At 38.4% G+C, this 18,191-nt stretch overlaps 1 protein-coding gene across 1 annotated transcript in view; it reads left to right on the top strand.

Moving 5' to 3' along the window:
* Positions 1-18,191, top strand: part of atp10b (ATPase phospholipid transporting 10B) — a 95,798-nt gene that overhangs the window by 61,865 nt on the left and 15,742 nt on the right. Inside the window, exons 11-14 of the mRNA XM_059990577.1 lie at positions 365-953; positions 3,063-3,169; positions 7,869-7,995; positions 14,364-14,548. Of these exons, the coding sequence (XP_059846560.1) occupies positions 365-953; positions 3,063-3,169; positions 7,869-7,995; positions 14,364-14,548 (1,008 nt within the window). The remainder of the gene's footprint in view (positions 1-364; positions 954-3,062; positions 3,170-7,868; positions 7,996-14,363; positions 14,549-18,191) is intronic.

Here is an 18,191-nt window from a genome sequence, read left to right on the forward strand (position 1 = left end):
TCAAATATGTATACATTTTGAGTCCTGCTTAAGCATGTATATATGGATACATAGTGTTCTGTTGAGCCAAAATTCAAAAGTACAACTACTAATTTATTGTGTGATTTATGCCAGCAATCAAGAGTAACATTCAATTCCACTGAGACACATTTATAATTCCCAACATGTAATTTTTCCAGCGTGAGAGAAGAGAAAGTGGATCTGTGTATTCTGCTGTTATATTTTCATGGCCTGTGGATAAAAGATTAAATGCTAATTATTTTAGCTGATGCAGTTTTCTATGATAGAGGCTGGCTGTTTTATCATTATCAAAGTAAGTCATGTTTGCAGAGGGTGATTTCTGATGTTGTTTTCATGTTTCTAGGTTCTAACTTCTTCATCATCAAAATCTTCAACACTGTCCACGACAAAACAGCAGCATCTACTTCAAAGCCTTAAGACATCACATGAAACTTCCATTTCCGCGGCCAGTCAACTCAGCCCTGATGTGCCAGGGAGTTTGTGCAATACACCATTGTTGTCTTCCATAGTTAGTCCAACTTCTTCCTATGGTGCTGAGAGTGCAACCTATGACATAGGTTCTGGAGAGGATAGCACTGATAATTTGAGTGAAAATTCTGAGGTAGATGGTGACATTGGAGGAGAAGAAGTGAATATAATTGATGAAATTGATAAAAATATTTTCTATGAAGCTGAAAGCCCGGATGAGGCGGCCCTTGTGTATGCTGCTCGAGCCTATGATTTCACGTTACTATCCCGGACTCCCGACCAAGTGACTCTAAAGCTTCCTCAAGGAAATCTTCTGACATTTGAACTATTACATACCCTGAAATTTGATTCAACACGTAAGAGAATGTCTGTAATAGTTAAGCATCCCATTACCAAAGAAATTGTTGTGTACACAAAGGGAGCAGATTCTGTTATTATGGAGCTATTAGAGCAACCGGACAAAGGTAAATGAATGTTCAGTTTCAACTTCATTGTCATTCAACTATATGCATGCATATAGCTAAATGAAACAATGTTGCTCAGGGACCAAGGAGCAGAACATAGTACATCTATCACATATGGCACTTAAAATCATATTAACACAATAATATTAACAGTTAAAAAAGTATCCTGTAAATGAACTAATTGACATAAAATGCATATATGACATGTAGTTAAATATACAACAGTGTACTGCTACAGATGCGGTCATAAATAATGTGTACTGGGTGGTAGCAGGATGATCAGAAGTTTCAGAGACTGGGGGAAGAAGCTGTTGCCCATCCTAATGGTCATCATTTCTTTCCTTTCCATGCTTTGTGTCATCACATAAAGAAAGGAGCCACCTGATCATTTCTTGGCCTTCATCAAAAACCATCATGCCATGCCTAACAGAATTGTCCTTCAGAAGAGCTCATGAGAGCTGTTTCCTTAGTTGAGTCTTAGTAAAATTGAAATTTGTCTTTACTCATGCTGCAAGTAGCACTTCTGAATCAAGACTTCTAATGTTTATTTCACATGGAGATTTTCAATTTTTCATATACTGCTGATTTGTGCTATTTTAATGACGGATCTTTATGAGTTTTGCTTAATTTGAGAGGTGATATAGTGCAAGATATAGCTCAATTAACTCTTGAGTTAGAGGGGAAGAAATCAGTTGGATTTTCTTCACACAAGAGTTGCCACAAACTGACTGACATTTGGTGACACTTAATTTGGAGTTCTGTTATGTAGCGTCAGTCCAAGAAAGGGCACCCCTGCTTTAGTGGGAGAACATTCAAGCTTTTTGAAACTGATTCTTGCGATGGATGGGCTGACCCATGAGTTGAATTGATGTGAGTTTTCAGGAGTTGAGGGAAGATTGAAAGTTGATGTAAAACAAATACGTATATAAACGTTGTGAAGGGTTCAGGAGAGGAGCTACCAAGAGGATTCTGGCTCGGTTTAGAGAGACTAGGAAATGATAGCAGAATTGTATGTTCTCAGTTGATTTTGTGCTGACTATTTTGTCTGCTGCACTTGCCACTGATCTCAATGCCGGGTCTGCTTTGCCTTACGGGCAAGCCAGATCTAACACTACAGCATAACCCTCTCTGCAAGAATACTGAAGGGAGAATAGAAAAATGGTAGGAAATGGTCTGGTGGGCAAGGATCATAAACATTGAATATGGGGGCTCAAAAGAAAAACTTTGGCTTCCTGGGGAAAAATAAACTTCAGTTAATTAAGTCAGAGTTAGCTTAGTTACTTGTCATTCAAAGCTATCAAAACATTGTATTCTAAAACATGACTTGGTACCGTATATATACATTGGTTTGCATATATTCTATTAACTGTTTTGATTGAACTTTACAATCTCCTGAGCCAGTACAGCACAAAGGAAGTTGTGCAACTCTTGGGAAGAGTCTGGGGCTAGAAGTTTGTGGTGTGTGGATGGAGAAATCCAGGGGAAGGTAGAATCAGGGATTAGACATTAAGGCTCGGAGTGAGGGTTATCTGTTGGCAAACAGAGTGAGAGTGAGAAAGCCTGTAATGATGAAGATGTGGGGTGTCCATTGATTGGTGGGCCGCTAGAGAAGGTAGTGGGTATGGAAATCAATACTTGTGACCGGATAGATGGTAGTCTGAACAAATGATGGTCTGTTTAGGCATGGGCCAGGAACTTTCAGCGGCACAAAGGAAAGCTGAGTAATGAATCTTAATGGGACTCTTGTCTGAGTCTGGGTCCCAATGCCAGCCTGGGATTACAAATAGAATTGAGCTCTCTAAATTAAGAGCCCGGAAGTGGTTTCTACATACAGTATGAAATGCACATTGCTGAAAGTTATTGCTCATGTCCAGGCCTTTCATGCAAAACCAATTATGTGTACTGAAGAAACCCAGCATGAAAATCACAGGGCTGGGTAGTCTCTGACTTATCATCCACATTTTCAATTTCATCGAAATTGGATCATATAATGCATGAAAGCATGGAGCTCTATGAGTTACGTTTTTTTTTCTTATTGAGGCTGCAATTTGTGTTGTGAATGTCAACATTGCCAAACATGGTTGAGTTGATTTTTTTCTCATTTACCAGATAACATTGAAGAGCAAAAGCAGCAAAGAAATATAATTGAAAAAACACAAAAGCATCTGGATCAGTATGCAAGTAATGGTCTGAGGACACTTTGTATTGCAAAGAAGGTAAACTATAATTTCTCAAGGACCTTATTTCACTATAAATACCATATTTAGGAAATGCTCTGTTTTATATACAGTCAGCCCGCCTTATCCGTGAGGGATTGGTTCTGAGACCCCCACGGATACCAAAAAGTGCGGATGCTCAAGTCCCTTATTTAACCTGTCTCAGTGCGGTTTTCTTTAGGACCCGGCACAGCTCTGAATCCGCAGTGTTTCTGTTCACAAAAATAATCACAATCACGATTGAAAATAAGGTGGAAGTAAAAAAGCAACCGGAAAGAGGTGAAACGCCATCGGTCATTGGAAAAGCGTTAAGCTACAGTCGTTCAACAATCGGAACAATTTTAATGGAGCATGTGAAAGGCCCTGCCCCGATGAAAGCTACAATTATTACTAAGCAACGCAGTGGTTTAATTATTGAAATACATATGTTTCTTGTGTTTTATATGTGTAGAAAGGTAAAATATGTACTATATATAAAGAAAAACTTTTGACTAACTGACGCTAAGTAATGCCAGATATACCTGTTCTGACTTCAAATCCGACATAAAGACGGACTCAGGAATGGAACTCATTCATAACCCGGGGACTACCTGTACTTTTAAGTCATTTCTAGATTACTTATAGTACCTAATACAATGTAAATGCTATGTAAATATTTGTTATACTGCATTGTTTAGGGAATAATCACAAGAAAAAATAATCTGTACATGCTCAAGCAACGAATGCTGGAGAAAGAACTTCCGGGTTTTCCTGATCTGCAGTTGGTTGAATCTGCTCATGCGGAACCCGCGGATAAGGAGGGCCGCCTATATATCGTTTGTTTAATCAGTCCCTATTGGTTTCATTGCAAATACCTTAACAGGCATAATCTCCATCTCAATATCAGAATCAGGTTTACTATCATTGACTTCCATGATGTGAAATTTGTACTTTGGAACAGCAATAGACATAAAAATTACTATGTTACAAAAATAAATACTGTAAATAATGCAAAATAAGGACTGTCATGCTGATTTTAGGAGTTTGTTGACCAGAATATGATGGTAGAGGGGAAGAATCTGTTCCTAAATTGTCAATGCTGGTAATGAGAAGAGGGCATTTCACTCTATAAGAGGGTGAATCCTGCCTCCTTGATGCACTCGCCTCTTACAGGTGTCCTTGATGGTGGGGAGGGTTGTTCAAAAGGCAGAGCTGGCTGACTCTACAATCCTTTGCAGGCTCTTGGGTCAATTTCAATAGAGAGAAATGTTCATCATTGCATAATTCACAAAAAAGCAAGTCACTCAAGAGGCAACAGTAGCCGTGGAGAATTGTTCTATAAACTTAAATGGAATAGTTGAGAGCTTAAACAAATTTTGTGTGACAGTGCTGCAGCTTGTAAGACCACTGCCTCACAAGAACAGAGATCTGGATTCAGATACCGTCGGTTGGAGATTGCCATTTCTCTCTGTGACTGTGTGAGTTTCCTCAGGGTGCTCCTTTCTCCTTGCCTATCCCAAAGACAGAGGATTGGTAAGTTAATTGTCATTGCCCTGAGCACATAGTAGGTGAGTGGTAGGCAGTTAGGTGGATGGAATTTGAGAAGAATGTGGTGGGAATAAAGTATAAAAGTATATAAAAGGTAAACATATAAGATTAGTGTAAGAGGTTGTCAGTGGTGTAGAAAAAAATTGGGAGGTATTTGAGCTCATGAGGATGATAATGAGAGGATAAGAACTGGGAGCTAAGGTAAGCCATGCAATTCCTCACTCCTGCTCCATTTCTCAATAAGATTGTAGCTATTCCGATCCAGAGCCAACTCCTTTCTCTTCCTTGATCCTGATGCCCCTTAATTTACAAATAATCTAGTGGTCTGTTTATCACAATTGTGTCTATAATCAATTGCTGAGTCATGGTTCTCTATAGTAAATAATTCTAGAAGTTCACAAAGCAAGTGTATCCTATTCCTGTAGACAGCACCCCAGGTTGCTTAAATTAAGCTCTGTTTTGGGCCTCATACCTCTTGCACTAAGGACTACCATTCATTTACATTTCCTTATTGCTTCCTGTATCAGCATGCTAAATTTATGCATATCTTCTTCAATAAACATCAGATCATGGTGTCGTAGGTGAAAAAATTAAAGTTATTGAGCAAAATGTCTTCCAAACTAAATACATGTGTGCAGGGTTGCATGGGCAAGAGATGGGGGTTACCTGGTTGAGATGTTCAAGTCAACAAAGCCATGGACATGAGAGAGTCAATGCGGTGCTGTGATAGATGAGAGAAGAATGAAGGGACAATGTTGTTGGAAAGTAGAGGCTATGGTTTCTTCTCAATTCTTTTGTTATTATAAATACAATTCAACTTTTTTTTGGTGTAACTGCTGCAGAAAATTTAATCACTTTAAGTGCAAATTCCATTCAATTCAAGTTAATTTCTAGATTTTACACCCTGCTTTTAAGAACTAGAAGCAGGCCTGGCCCACAAAAGTAGTTGTACTGCCAAGTCAATTTTGACATGATAAATGTTTTTCAAACATTTTCAGTCTTGGTTGAATGCCACAATTGTTACATGTGAGCACACTTCCTACAAGAAGGTGATTGCTTCTATTAATTACGTTGCTTATGGATCTTCAAGAAGGTTCCAAAGCCTAAGGTGGCCGTTTTGGACACCAGAATATCTAATAGATATGGTTTGGAATGTTTACTTTACTAAGAAAGTAACCTCCTTATTCTATGGAATAGAAAATATTTTTGTATATTTCTGAAGTATTTTTCCAATGGATTTCATCACGGTGATGAATATGTGGAATTAAATGCAACGAACAGCTGAGGAGGCCAAGTCAATGGGTATTTTAAAGTGGAGATTCATAGGTTCTTGATTAATAATAGTATCAAAAGTTACCAGGAGAAGGCAGGAGAATGAATAATCAGCCAGCCATGATGGAAAGGCAGAACAGACTCGAAGGGCCAAAAGGCATAATTATGCTCCTATCTCTTATGGTCTTATAGTGATTTAGGAAGCTAATTGCCTGTGATTGCACCATTTTCAGCATAAATCCTACTTTACTATATTAACACTTTAAAATATGCTAGGGAATATTATTAAATGCAAAATCTTAAAGACGTATCAAGAACAGGAGATGTGGATTGAATTGTTCCCATCTCTGGTTTCCAGTGCCTGTAATCCAACTATCAATTGAAAACAACAATTTCACTTAGCATAGTCAACATTACTCATTTCATCACAGGGCTGATTTTCCATATGATCTTAATCATGTTTGCATTGCACTGATTAGCAAAACACAATTCATTCTGGATTTCAAATCCTAGTTCTTGTGCCAATACATAAGCCACAGACAATATTCTGTACAGAAAAATATTTATTTTATGTAACACTCTACAGGGTTCAGAAGATCAGAACTATCTATCTGACCATGGCCCAGTCATCCTTAGTTGCCCCAGCTCCATGTCAAAGAACTTAGCACTCCAAATCATTATTGTATGATGTATAATGCATCTTGTTCAGCTCCAATAGAACAGCATGTGCCAAGTGTGAGGATTGAGATAAAAGCTTTCAGATCTCCAATGGCTACTCATTTAGTAGTTGAATTTGTACCCTACCACTTGCATCCCTGAGGGTAAGTGTGCCATCACAGCTGCTTTTCTGAATGTGACTATCAGCAGCCCATTTGCCCTACACATTTCATATCTACATGCACATGCCATGTGATATAACACTGCTGCATCCCGACGACTACAGCTGTGAGAAGTATATTGAGCTGCACCTTCTAACAAACCGTGTTAAGGAGTTGGTGCTGGAATTGGACGAACTCCGGATCATTCGGGAGGCTGAAGGGGTGATAGATAGGACATATAAAGAGGTAGTAATACCCAAGGTGCAGTACACAGGAAACTGGGTGACAGTCAGGAGGGGAAAGGGGTTAAGGAACCAGTGCAGAGTACCCCGGTGGCCATCTGTCTCAACGAAAGGTATATCACTTTGGATATTGTAGGTGTGGGGAGGGGCGGGATGATTTAACAGAGGAAAGTCACGGTGGTCGGATCTCTGGCACTGCGTATGCCTCAGAGACTTAAGCAAGCGGGGGAGAAAGAGGCAAGCTGTGGCAGTAAGGGATGAGTTAGTTAGGGGAACGGACAGGAGATTCTGTGGGTGAGAACAAAATTCCTGGATGGTATATCATATGAAGAGTGTTTGATAGCTCTGGGCCTGTATTCACTAGAATTCAGAAGAATGAGGGGTGAATTCAAATGGTGAAAGGGCTTGATAGAGTGAATTTGGAAGGATGTTTCCTGTGGTGAGAGAGTCTAAGACCAGAGGACACAAACCTCAGAATATAGTGGTGTCCTTTTAGAATGGAGATGAGGAAATTCTTTCGTCTGTACAAGTTTTTGCCACAGGCAGCTGTGGAAGCCAAGTCTTTATGTATATTAAAGATAGAATTCTTGACTGGTCAGGGCATGAAGAGATACAGGGAGAAAGCAGAAGTTTGGGGCTGAGAGGAAAAGTGGATCAACCATAATGAAATGGAGGAGCAGACTCAATGGCCTAATTCTGCTCCTTTATCTTATGGACTCATGGTCTTATGGTAACTTTTTGGTCAAAAGGAAAAGTAATTCAAACTTAAGTTCATTTTGATATATATATATATATATATTCTGGTACTAATTTTTTGTTCTGTTTATTATTTTTGATTAGGTCTTGACTGATGGTGAATATGAAAATTGGGCTAATTTAAGGCATGAAGCAGAGACCAGTATTGACCATAAGGAACCATTGATTATGGAAACTGCACTACAAATGGAAACAAATTTAAAGTTATTAGGTAATCTCTATGATTATACTGTATGCTTAGATAAATATGATCAATAATTTGGTACATATTTTCTGTTTGTTTTAGCCACTGTTACAGTGTCTGAGAAACTCAAGTACAAGTTCAAGTTCAAGTTTATTGTCATCTGACTGTAGATGTGTACAACCAAATCAAACAGTACTCCTCCAGACCATAATGCAGCCACACAATATATATCACGCACAGCATATAAACCAAAATATTATACTGTAAATAAGTTAATAAAATATAATTCAAAATGCATGTAGTAAAGCACAGCACAGGTAAGCATCACAGTAAACAGCTTATTGTCCTAGTGGTAGATATAAATATGATATTGAGACAAATCCTAGTTACCTAAATTCACCCGCTGGAATCTCACTTACTGTTGCCCCAATAGTTACCACTTCCACTTGCAGGGGGTCTTCCCACCTTTTTGAAGCATCCTGGATTTCATTGAAATGGTATTTACCAGCATAATCGGGATCTCTAGGTTTCATAAGACTATAAGGTACAGGAGCAGAATTAGGCCATTTGACCCATCGAATCTGCTCCACCATTTCATCATGGCTGATCGAATTTTCCTCTCAGCTACAATCCCCTGCCTCCTCCCTGTATCCCTCCATGTCCTGACCAATCAAGAATCTTTTCTGAGGATTTTATTTCCATATCAGTGTGCCAGTCAAAGCATTGTGATACCATTACAGAATTAGATGCCTCAGTAAGACTTTCTATTGGTCCATATCAAATGAGTAAATGTATTCTGTACTGATAGTGGAAACAATTTTACCAAAGCCCATAACAAATGGCTAAAGAAAAATCTATATTGTTTGGAGTTAAGATGAATAAAGGTTATTAAAATATGTTTAGGAATATAACAGGATGGATGTTGAGGCAGTTCCACTGGTACTGCTTACTTATTTGATGCCCATTATGTCGCTGGCATTTAGGGCAGCAATTAAGGTCTTCCATCTCTGCCTGTCTTTGGCTATCTTCTATATTGTGCACCAGGTCTGGTTCAGGGTCCTCATTTCTGCCTCTACACTAGTGCAAGATGTCTATGGTCTGCCGTATTTCCTCTACCCTTCAGGGGTCCAGTGAAGTGCTATCTTGATGATCGAGTTGGCCTCTCATCACATGCCCAGTTCATCTCCAACGTTTTATCATGATGACTGTGCTCATATCCTCTTGATAACACCGAAGGAGTAGGGTGTGGTTGGTGATGTTTCTTGGTCAGAAAGTGTGGAGGATCTTCCGAAGGGTCATGGTGCAGAAAGGCAACTCTCTACAGAGTTGCTCTCTGTCATGTGCCAGGGCTTTCACTAATGCCATGTATATGTAGATTGTAATGATGCCCTTCTGCAGTTATTTGTGCTGGCTTTCCAGTGTTGTACATGGTTGTACATTCCAAAAAAGCAGTTTTGGTCTTTGTCGAGGCAGTGTTCGGGGCTTCCTTCATCATGCCAGTAGCTTCCTCTTGGTTTTCATAACTGCGAGCCATGCAAGTCCTGGATGGAGACTCAGGAATACCATTGCACACAGATATGGAGGGAATTTTCATTGTTGTTTCAGTAACTGTTTTTGGACAGGTCAGTGTTGTTAGCCCTGAGCTGATCCCCAGAACCTGGAGGATCGATAGACCATTCTTAATCTGGCCTCTACTCTTTGACCTGTTTGGCATTGTGACTGCAAGAGCCAGAGCACAAGGCCCTGACTCCAGCATAGCTCTCCAGGTCATTGAGGCACGCAAGCCTCCAAACCCAGTGACAAGGTTGTGGTCCTCTTGGAGGTTCAACAGGTTGAAGAATTTTAAACAATAGCCATAGTTACAAGATTAGGAGGCATCATTTAAAACTAAGGTGTGAAGATGTTTGTGCAGAAAGTATCTTGAATTGGAAGGTTTTGAAGGCTAGATCATTGGAGGTAATTAAAATGGAAGTAGATATATTCTTGAATTGAGGGCAATGGGGTTCCGACACAAGTCAGGCTGAGAGCAGATCAATCATGATGATATAGAATGGTGAAGTGGTGTTGATGGGCCAAATGGCTTACTCTCACTTCTATTTTCTTATGTTCTTATACACTTATTGCCTAACCCTTTAAAGGCAAGTTTCCAGCTACAAATGAACTGAAATATAAATAATCATTCCTCAAAATGATAGCACATTCATCCATCAAAGCTTAGCATCTGTCTGCTGTGCAGTATTTTGATTTATGGTAGTTCGTGATAAAATTGCCCCTCTACTGTTGGTTTTCAGTACTCTAAATTATAAATTCCACCTTATTGGGATTTTTCTGTAACTGACATTTTTTTTAACCTTCCATGTGTGAGATATTCTAAAGCCAGATTTGTCTTGAGCTTCATTTGCAATTAGGTCACTGTGTAGTAGCAAGATGACTGAGCTGTTATCTGAAAGTCTGAAATAGTATCATCTTTACAGATGTTGGGTGAATTGTGAAGGACTTGCTCAGAGAAATGGAGATTTTATTTTACTTTTCACACCTCGTATCGGCACCATGAGCTGCCAAATTGAAATAATTCATTGTGCAAACCAGATGGCTCAGATCAATCTCAGATGTCTTTGTATCAGCAGAACACTTTTGGTGCTAAAAATAATCAGCATTAACTGATAAAGTTAAAGAGAGTCCTTCTCAAAGAGATGAGGCTTCAATCTGATTCCCCTTTATTTTCCATAATGAGTATTCTCTTTTTCTTTATTAATAGCCGTTTTGATTTATTCCCAAGTAATACATCAAATAGTAAACTGACAGAAAAGTTTTTGAGGCTGTTCAATTTAAAAGCATTGCCTGATTTAGTTTCAGCTGAGTTAGCATTTTCTTTGTAATCATGATTCCATTTGATGCAATCATTTTTATGCTAGTCATGGAACGTGACAATAATTCTGCAGTTTCAGTAGCAATCATTTTGATTGTTCATTCATATACAAAAATCAGGGCAACTATTCATTGTATTTAATCAAGCAAAACTGACTTCTAATCAACTCAGACATGCATCCACTTAAATCCAATGAAAAATAATTTGCAATACTGGGAAAATGCTTTAGTTTTAAATAATGGGACCTTGGGAGATAAACAATAGCTGATATTCCAAATTTAAACTTTGACTGTCCATATATTAAGTCATAATGCCTATGTTTCACAATTATTTGGTTCTAATGGATGAGAGTAAATGCAACAGTATAAACTAGTTTTGAAGTTAGTATGAGTCACTTCCAGCTACCACAGCATCACTATGCCAACATGGTCAACAAGTCACCTGCACCTCTTCAACATCTGTTTCTCCCAGAGATGACAGGAAGTGAAATTTTGGGACTGTTTGTGACAAACGTATACCACATTTGTCTTTCTATAACATTTCTTCAGAAAGACATTTAGGAGCATGAGCAAGTTATAATGCGCATTTACAAAGAAGAGAAAATCTGCAGATGCTGAAAATCCAAGCAACGCACACAAAATGCTGGAGGAACTCAGTAGGCCAGGCAGTATCTATGGAAAAGAGTACAGTTGATGTTTCAGGCCAAGACCCTTTGCTGGTACTCATACAGTTGAGACTCTAACTTGACAGACTCTGTTTCAAACTGTCTGTGAAAATATTATGTTCTTGTAAAGCCAGGCATGCCACATATCTCCTCCAGCCAGAGGAATGACAGCATGTATACACAAAAATGCACTACAAATATTTTCATCCTTTTTACCGTATGTTAAGCCTGTTGAAAAAGTGTTATAGTAATTTGCATTGAATTAATTACTGAGACAGGGCATGTAAAGTTCCCATCAGGAAGCTGTTTTATTGTGAAGATAAATGCTATATTCTGAAGACACTCTTGCCATAGGAATCGCACACACAAGCTACATAAACATTTGCCTTGGAAGCACTGGAAAATATGAGGAAAACAGCAGTCTCCTGTGTGTTTATGTACTCTTAAACAATGGGCTGAATAGATTGAATCTCGCACCATGACAGAGCCCATGCCACTGAAAGATACGGAATGAGCAAGGAACTTGGCATGAATTTGTGATGTGAATTGTATAAAGAGTCTGCAATCAGTGATGGAGCAACTGGGGAAGTGTCCATTATCCAGTGTATTGCAAACTGAAGCTGGCTAATGCTGTCTGCCAAGCAACAGAATCACTGTCCTATTGCTTTGACATCTTACTGTGGTCTTTCCATAATTGGTGTCAATTTTTTTTGAGAGTGCTCAAGATTGTAAATTGCATGCAGATGCTCCAATTTATGTTAATAATGAGCAGGAATGTGCTGTGTGACTTAATACACCAGTATCTGCTTGACCAACAGCCAGGAAATCAAAAGCCATGAAATCATAAGATGTCCAGGCCAATTTCTCAAGAGTACAGTTTTATCTGAAAATGAATGTAGTGAGATCTAACACGGAAAAATTGTTTATATCCATAGTTAACCATGAAAAGCAGACAATAACAGATCCATTGTATTTTCTTGGCTCATGTAGGTTCAGGTCCTAATCCAGATACTTGAGCATCTAGGCTGACATCTTTGTGTCATTCTGAGAGTGTTACATTATCAATGATCCTTCTTAAAACTGAAGACTTTAAACCAGATCTTGCTTGAACTTCCAGAGAGTTTCAAAAGATTCTTTGGCATTAAATTATGAGGGGGTATAGACAGGGTAAATTCAAGCAGGCGTTTTCCACTGAGGTTGGGTGAAACTAGAAATAGAGGTCATGCTTTAAGGGTAAAAGGTGAAATATTTAACGGGAACATGAGGGGGAGCTTCTTCACTCAAAGGGTGGCACAAGCATGGATCGAGCTGCCAGTGCAAGTGGTGGATATAGGCTCAATTTCAAAATTTAAGAGAAATTCAGATTGGCACATGGATGGGAAGGGGATGGAGGGCTATGGCCATGGTGCAGGTCAATGAAGCTAGGCCGATTAATAGTTTGGCATGGGCCAGATGGGTAGAAGAGCCTGTTTCTGTGCTGTGGTGTTCTATAATTCTATGACAATTTGAAGTAAACCAGGAGAATTCTTTTAGAATTTCAGCCACCAAAAGTGAACTAGTTCCTTACCTATTTTATTACCCTTTGTCATTCCTTACTGAGCTAATTGGCTGCAGCTTTTAAATTGACCCAATGGTGACTTGTTTAAAATTTACCTCATATAGGTTTTGGGGGACATTGCAGTATTATCAAAGCTGCCCTATAAGTGAAAGCATTTTCTTTTATCTTTCTCGATAATTTTCAAAATTGTCTTACTATCAATATTATACCTGAAATTTAAACTCCCCCAAAGAATAAAGTAAATGTCTCGTAGGTGAAAAAAGACTTAGCTTCTGATTCCCATGATAGCACAATCAATTTCTCTTCCTTTTCTCCTTTCCATTTCAAAGCTTGTGATCTGTCACATTTTCCATTTTGTAGTATTGTTACAGAACAATGAGTGCACAGCCAAAAGAGTACGTTATAGTTCTGAAGCACTTGGTGACATCATGTAATGACTTTTATTTTCTTTCTATCAAAGGTTCAAAGGTTCATTTTATTGTCAAAGTGTTCATGTACAATACAACTCTGATAATTGTCTTCTCCAGATAGCTATTAAATACAAAAAGACTATGTGTGTTCATGAAAGAAAAGACATCAACTCCACCTCCCAGCACAAGAAAGAAAAAAATAAAACTTGCATAACCCAAAATCCCCCCTCCCCGCTGCAAAAAAACAGCAACAATAACATTCCCTCATCCCATCGCTTGCAGAAAAACAGCAGTAACAGTCCTGACCTCATCACTCACAAGAAAAGCAGTGACAATACCAGTCCCCGACCCCCCTCACTCGTAGAAAAGAACAACAACAGTAGCATCAAACCCCCCTTACACACAAGAAATTAACAGATCACCCAGCTGCTAATCAGCCACAAGAAAGAAAACATCAAAAAACTGAAGGAAACCAAACTAATGTACAGTCCAATAATCACATAAGTCTCAGAAAACCTGAAACATTTTTGTCTGCATAAGAGCAGAGCAGCTGCACGAACTCTGTCCTTCTGTAAAGAGTGATCACCAAACTGGATCCAAACCCTGTCAATCTGGCGCTAATCTGGCAGCTGATCATCTCTGCTGGGAGCCATCACTGACCGCCTCTGCATTCTCTTCACTCCTTCAGTCTTCCTCGCTGCTTTTCACTCCTCGTGCCTCATCTCTGGTCTTTCCCATGAGTCAGATTGTGTTCTCAGTCCTTTCGGCCTCCCTTCCCCCACCCATCTCTAATGTCCAATTTTTGTCATGTGCAATAAAGTCATTTAGTTGCCAGATAAGGAATTAGTCAAGAAAAAATTTTAATAGTTGATCTATGTACTTTTGTAACAAAAGGTGCAACAGGAATTGAAGATCGTCTTCAGGATGGTGTGCCAGATACGATCGAAGCCCTTCAGAAAGCTGGCATATTGACTTGGGTACTCACAGGAGATAAACAAGAAACTGCAGTATATATTGCCTATGCTTGTAAGCTTATGAATCCAAATGATTTGATCTTCACCCTAAATTGTGAAAACCAGGTGAGAGTGGTTTTATATTATAATTAATGTATTTACAATTAATAATTGAATACAAAATTTGGAGATCATGCTTCAGTCAAATAGTGATTTGCAGAGTCCACGTATGGACAACCATACACAGAATCAAACTCCTTACTTAAAGGAGGATATTTATGTGATGGGCATAGTGAGTGTGATTGGAAGCATTTCAAAGAACATGAACACCTGAAATGCACACCTTAAAGTGTTTTGACTGGAGGATACAGCTTCCTGAGAGGGCAACTAAAATTAGTGTCTAATGTTAATTAAAAAAAAGAAAACCTATTTAAAGCAGAGAAGAAGTGTTTTTTTTTTTCACTCTGAGCATTGTGGGTCTTTGAAACTCTTGCCCTCAAAGAGGAAATAAAGAAGAGTTTTTGAATATTTTAGTCAGAAACAGATTCTTTCAAACAAGAGGTAAAAAGTTAATACAACTAGACCAGGAGATCTGGAAGAATGTTAGACCTTAGAGACAGCAGAGGACATTTGCATTAATGATAGCTCTACAGTGATATAGAAATCCATGAGAAACTATAACATAATAATTTCTAAGAAACAGAGTCTAAAATCCTGATGGGCCTTGACAAAGCAAGTAAGATGACATTGATTTGACAAAGGAGAAAGCAGCCATGGTCATCTTACATTCAGGCCAGAGGTAATAAAAATTCCCATGATAACAATTAACCTACACAATATCCAAATGCAAGTGGTGTACAGTGGCTACCTGGATATGTCTTGCATTGAGTTTCTAAATCTTTGGTTTATAGTGATAAAGTCAATTTGATTTCTGGTGTTATCACCTGGACTTTTCCAAGTCCCCAAGAACTAAAAAACTTAATTGATATAGTTGTTGAAGAAAGTGCAAAAATGAGTCTGTCCATCAATTGCAAAAAGACAGAATATAAGGTGATACCCAGAAAGAAGGAGAATCCTATCTGCAGACTGAGAATAAACGGGGAAGACAAAACAAGTACAGAACTTTTGCTATTTAGGAAGCTGGGTGACATCAGATGGCAGATGCAACATGGACATCAAAAGACACCTTTACGAGAATGAAGAGTATACTGACCAACACTAAACTAGGCATGACAACCCACCTCAGAGTACTGAAATGTTACGTTTATCCAGTTATGTCATATGGCTCAGAATGTTGGACAATATCTAGTAACATGAGGAAATGAATTGAAGCAGCAGAGATGTGGTTTTTGAGGAGGATGCAAAGAATATCATGGACAAAACAAATATCTAACGAGGATGTCATGAACAGAGCAAGCACAAAAAGAGAAATAATGTATGAGATCATGAAAAGACAATGTAACGTCATTGAACATGTGATTAGGAAAGAGAACTTAGAATGCATGGTAATTATGGGAAAGATTGAAGGGAAGAAAGCAAAAGGAGGGCAAAGACAAATGATGATGGAGACACTGGAAATGAATACCAATGAATTGATCCACTTCACCCGGAACAGGAGTGTGTGGGCCATGGCAGTCAAAGCTCAAACTGGGCATGGCACCTGGTGATGATGATAAACAGTAGCTACAGAAGACTAACGAGCTTCTAAATAAAACTACTAAGCAACTTATCATGATTACTGGAAAATTCACTGAACAATTACATGTACTGTACAAATACCCATATGAGACTATGCAGCTTTATGTATTGCATGAGACAATTCTCATTATTTCAGTAACAAGGCAATATTTGGAATAACCTATTGTTCAGACATGTCTTAACATGAATTGGGTTGAAAAAATCACATTTTTTCAGAATGTTATTAAATCCTTTTTGGAATATCCTTTACAAAATTTTGATCCAAACTCCTATTAAGATATAGCCACTGTCATACCTTCTTTGTAATTGCATCAGTATTTTGGACACAGGATAGATATTCAGAAATGTTGACAGCCAGAGAGTTGAAACTGTTCATCCTTTCCACTGCTGATCCCTCGATGAAGACTGGTGTGTGTTACTCTGACCTACCTTCCTGAAGTCTACAATCAATTCCTTGGTCTTACTGATTCATGCTGAGTGCAAGGTTGTTGTTGCTACAGCCACCACTCAACCGGCTGATCATGCAATCCCTCCTTGTCACCATCTGAAATTCTGCCAACACTTCTTATATCATTGGAAAATTTATAACGGCATTTGAGTTGTGCCTAGCCACAAAATCATGGGTGTAAAGAGAGAAAGTTATGTAAATGGCAATAAGAATATGTGAAATCTTTCATTTTTAGAATGAAGTAAGATGCTTTCAGGTTCTTACCTTGGTAGGCTTAATGCATTGCCTTTCTGCAAGGTTGATAATTCAGCACTGAAGGAGTGTCGAAGTAAGCATAAATCATTCTGAATCTAATCTTGGGAACTTGAGCCTGGGACATCAGGGTAAAGCAGTCTAATGTCATATTCATTGCCTGTATGAATCTAAGAATTTTGGCCCCTTCTAAGGCAAACGTTCATCCCAATTCCACCTGTCAGGAATAATGCATTCTGTTATATTACTTAGCAAGATGCATCAAATGAAAACATCCAGATCTTTGGACCATTAAAATCATCTTTAAAACAAATATGTTGTGGCAGATAACTAGAAAGATGGAATTGGCAATCAGTAGATATTTTTTAATATAAACAAAGTCACATCTAACCTACAAATTGTTGACATTTGCAAATGAGTGCTTGGCATTTCTATAACCTTTCCTTTCCACTCTCTATCACAGAATAATTTGTGGCTCTTGTTTTTTTTATAAATGTCAAACTAAAGGGGGAAATGTACTTTGCAGCTCAAACTTTAAATATTGTTAGTTGTTTATGCATTGCTTTTAGAAGATGAATTGGACCATGGAAATACATTTTGTGCTTGTATGATGATGAACTTTAAAAGAGGGAAGGCTTTTAAATAAAGGAAGTTCTTTTTGTTGTTAGTGTTTTTTGAAATCAGTATTAGTATTTGTACTTTCTTGCATCTTCATATTTAATCCGCTTGCTGTACTGTACTATGCCAATGAGACCAAGGAGCAAACTTGGCATTCTTCAAAAGAATTTCTGAGTATTTGTGTCTGCGTCTGTCATAATATTAGGCAGATTGTTTCACAGACAGCCAATTACAGCTATAAATACTAGCATAATTATAATATTGTCGTGGCAGAGAAGCTCTTTCCGACTGTCAGTCTATGCCATCAAGATTAGTCCCATCGGCCCAATTCTCTCATTCTTCCTTTAGAGCCCTAAAATTAGTTTTCTTGCAAGTGTCTATTGAATTTCCTTTTGAAGGTGCTGATAGGTCATTGAGCCAAAATCCTAGGTGTAATTCTGAAGATTTGTGCTCCAGACTTGTCATGCCTTTAGCAAGGATGTTTCTGCGCAACTAGAATATGATTATTTACTTAATAATGAGGAAAAGTAACCAAATAGGCCATGCCTCTCAAATAAAGGTGCAACAAACCGACCCAGATTCCACCCAATCAGTCCACATATGATGAGAAATGTGAAGAAGGGAGTTTAATAGCAGAGTTTTCATGCACACAAAATTATGAAATGAGGCTAGATCTGGCCAAGGTAACACTGATGTCAGGGAGCTGGAAAAGAGGCAGGGCCTTAAAAGTAGTAAAATCTATTTACTACCAGC

Source organism: Hypanus sabinus, chromosome 15 (genome assembly GCF_030144855.1).
Source record: "Hypanus sabinus isolate sHypSab1 chromosome 15, sHypSab1.hap1, whole genome shotgun sequence".
NCBI classification, from domain to species: Eukaryota; Metazoa; Chordata; class Chondrichthyes; order Myliobatiformes; family Dasyatidae; genus Hypanus; species Hypanus sabinus.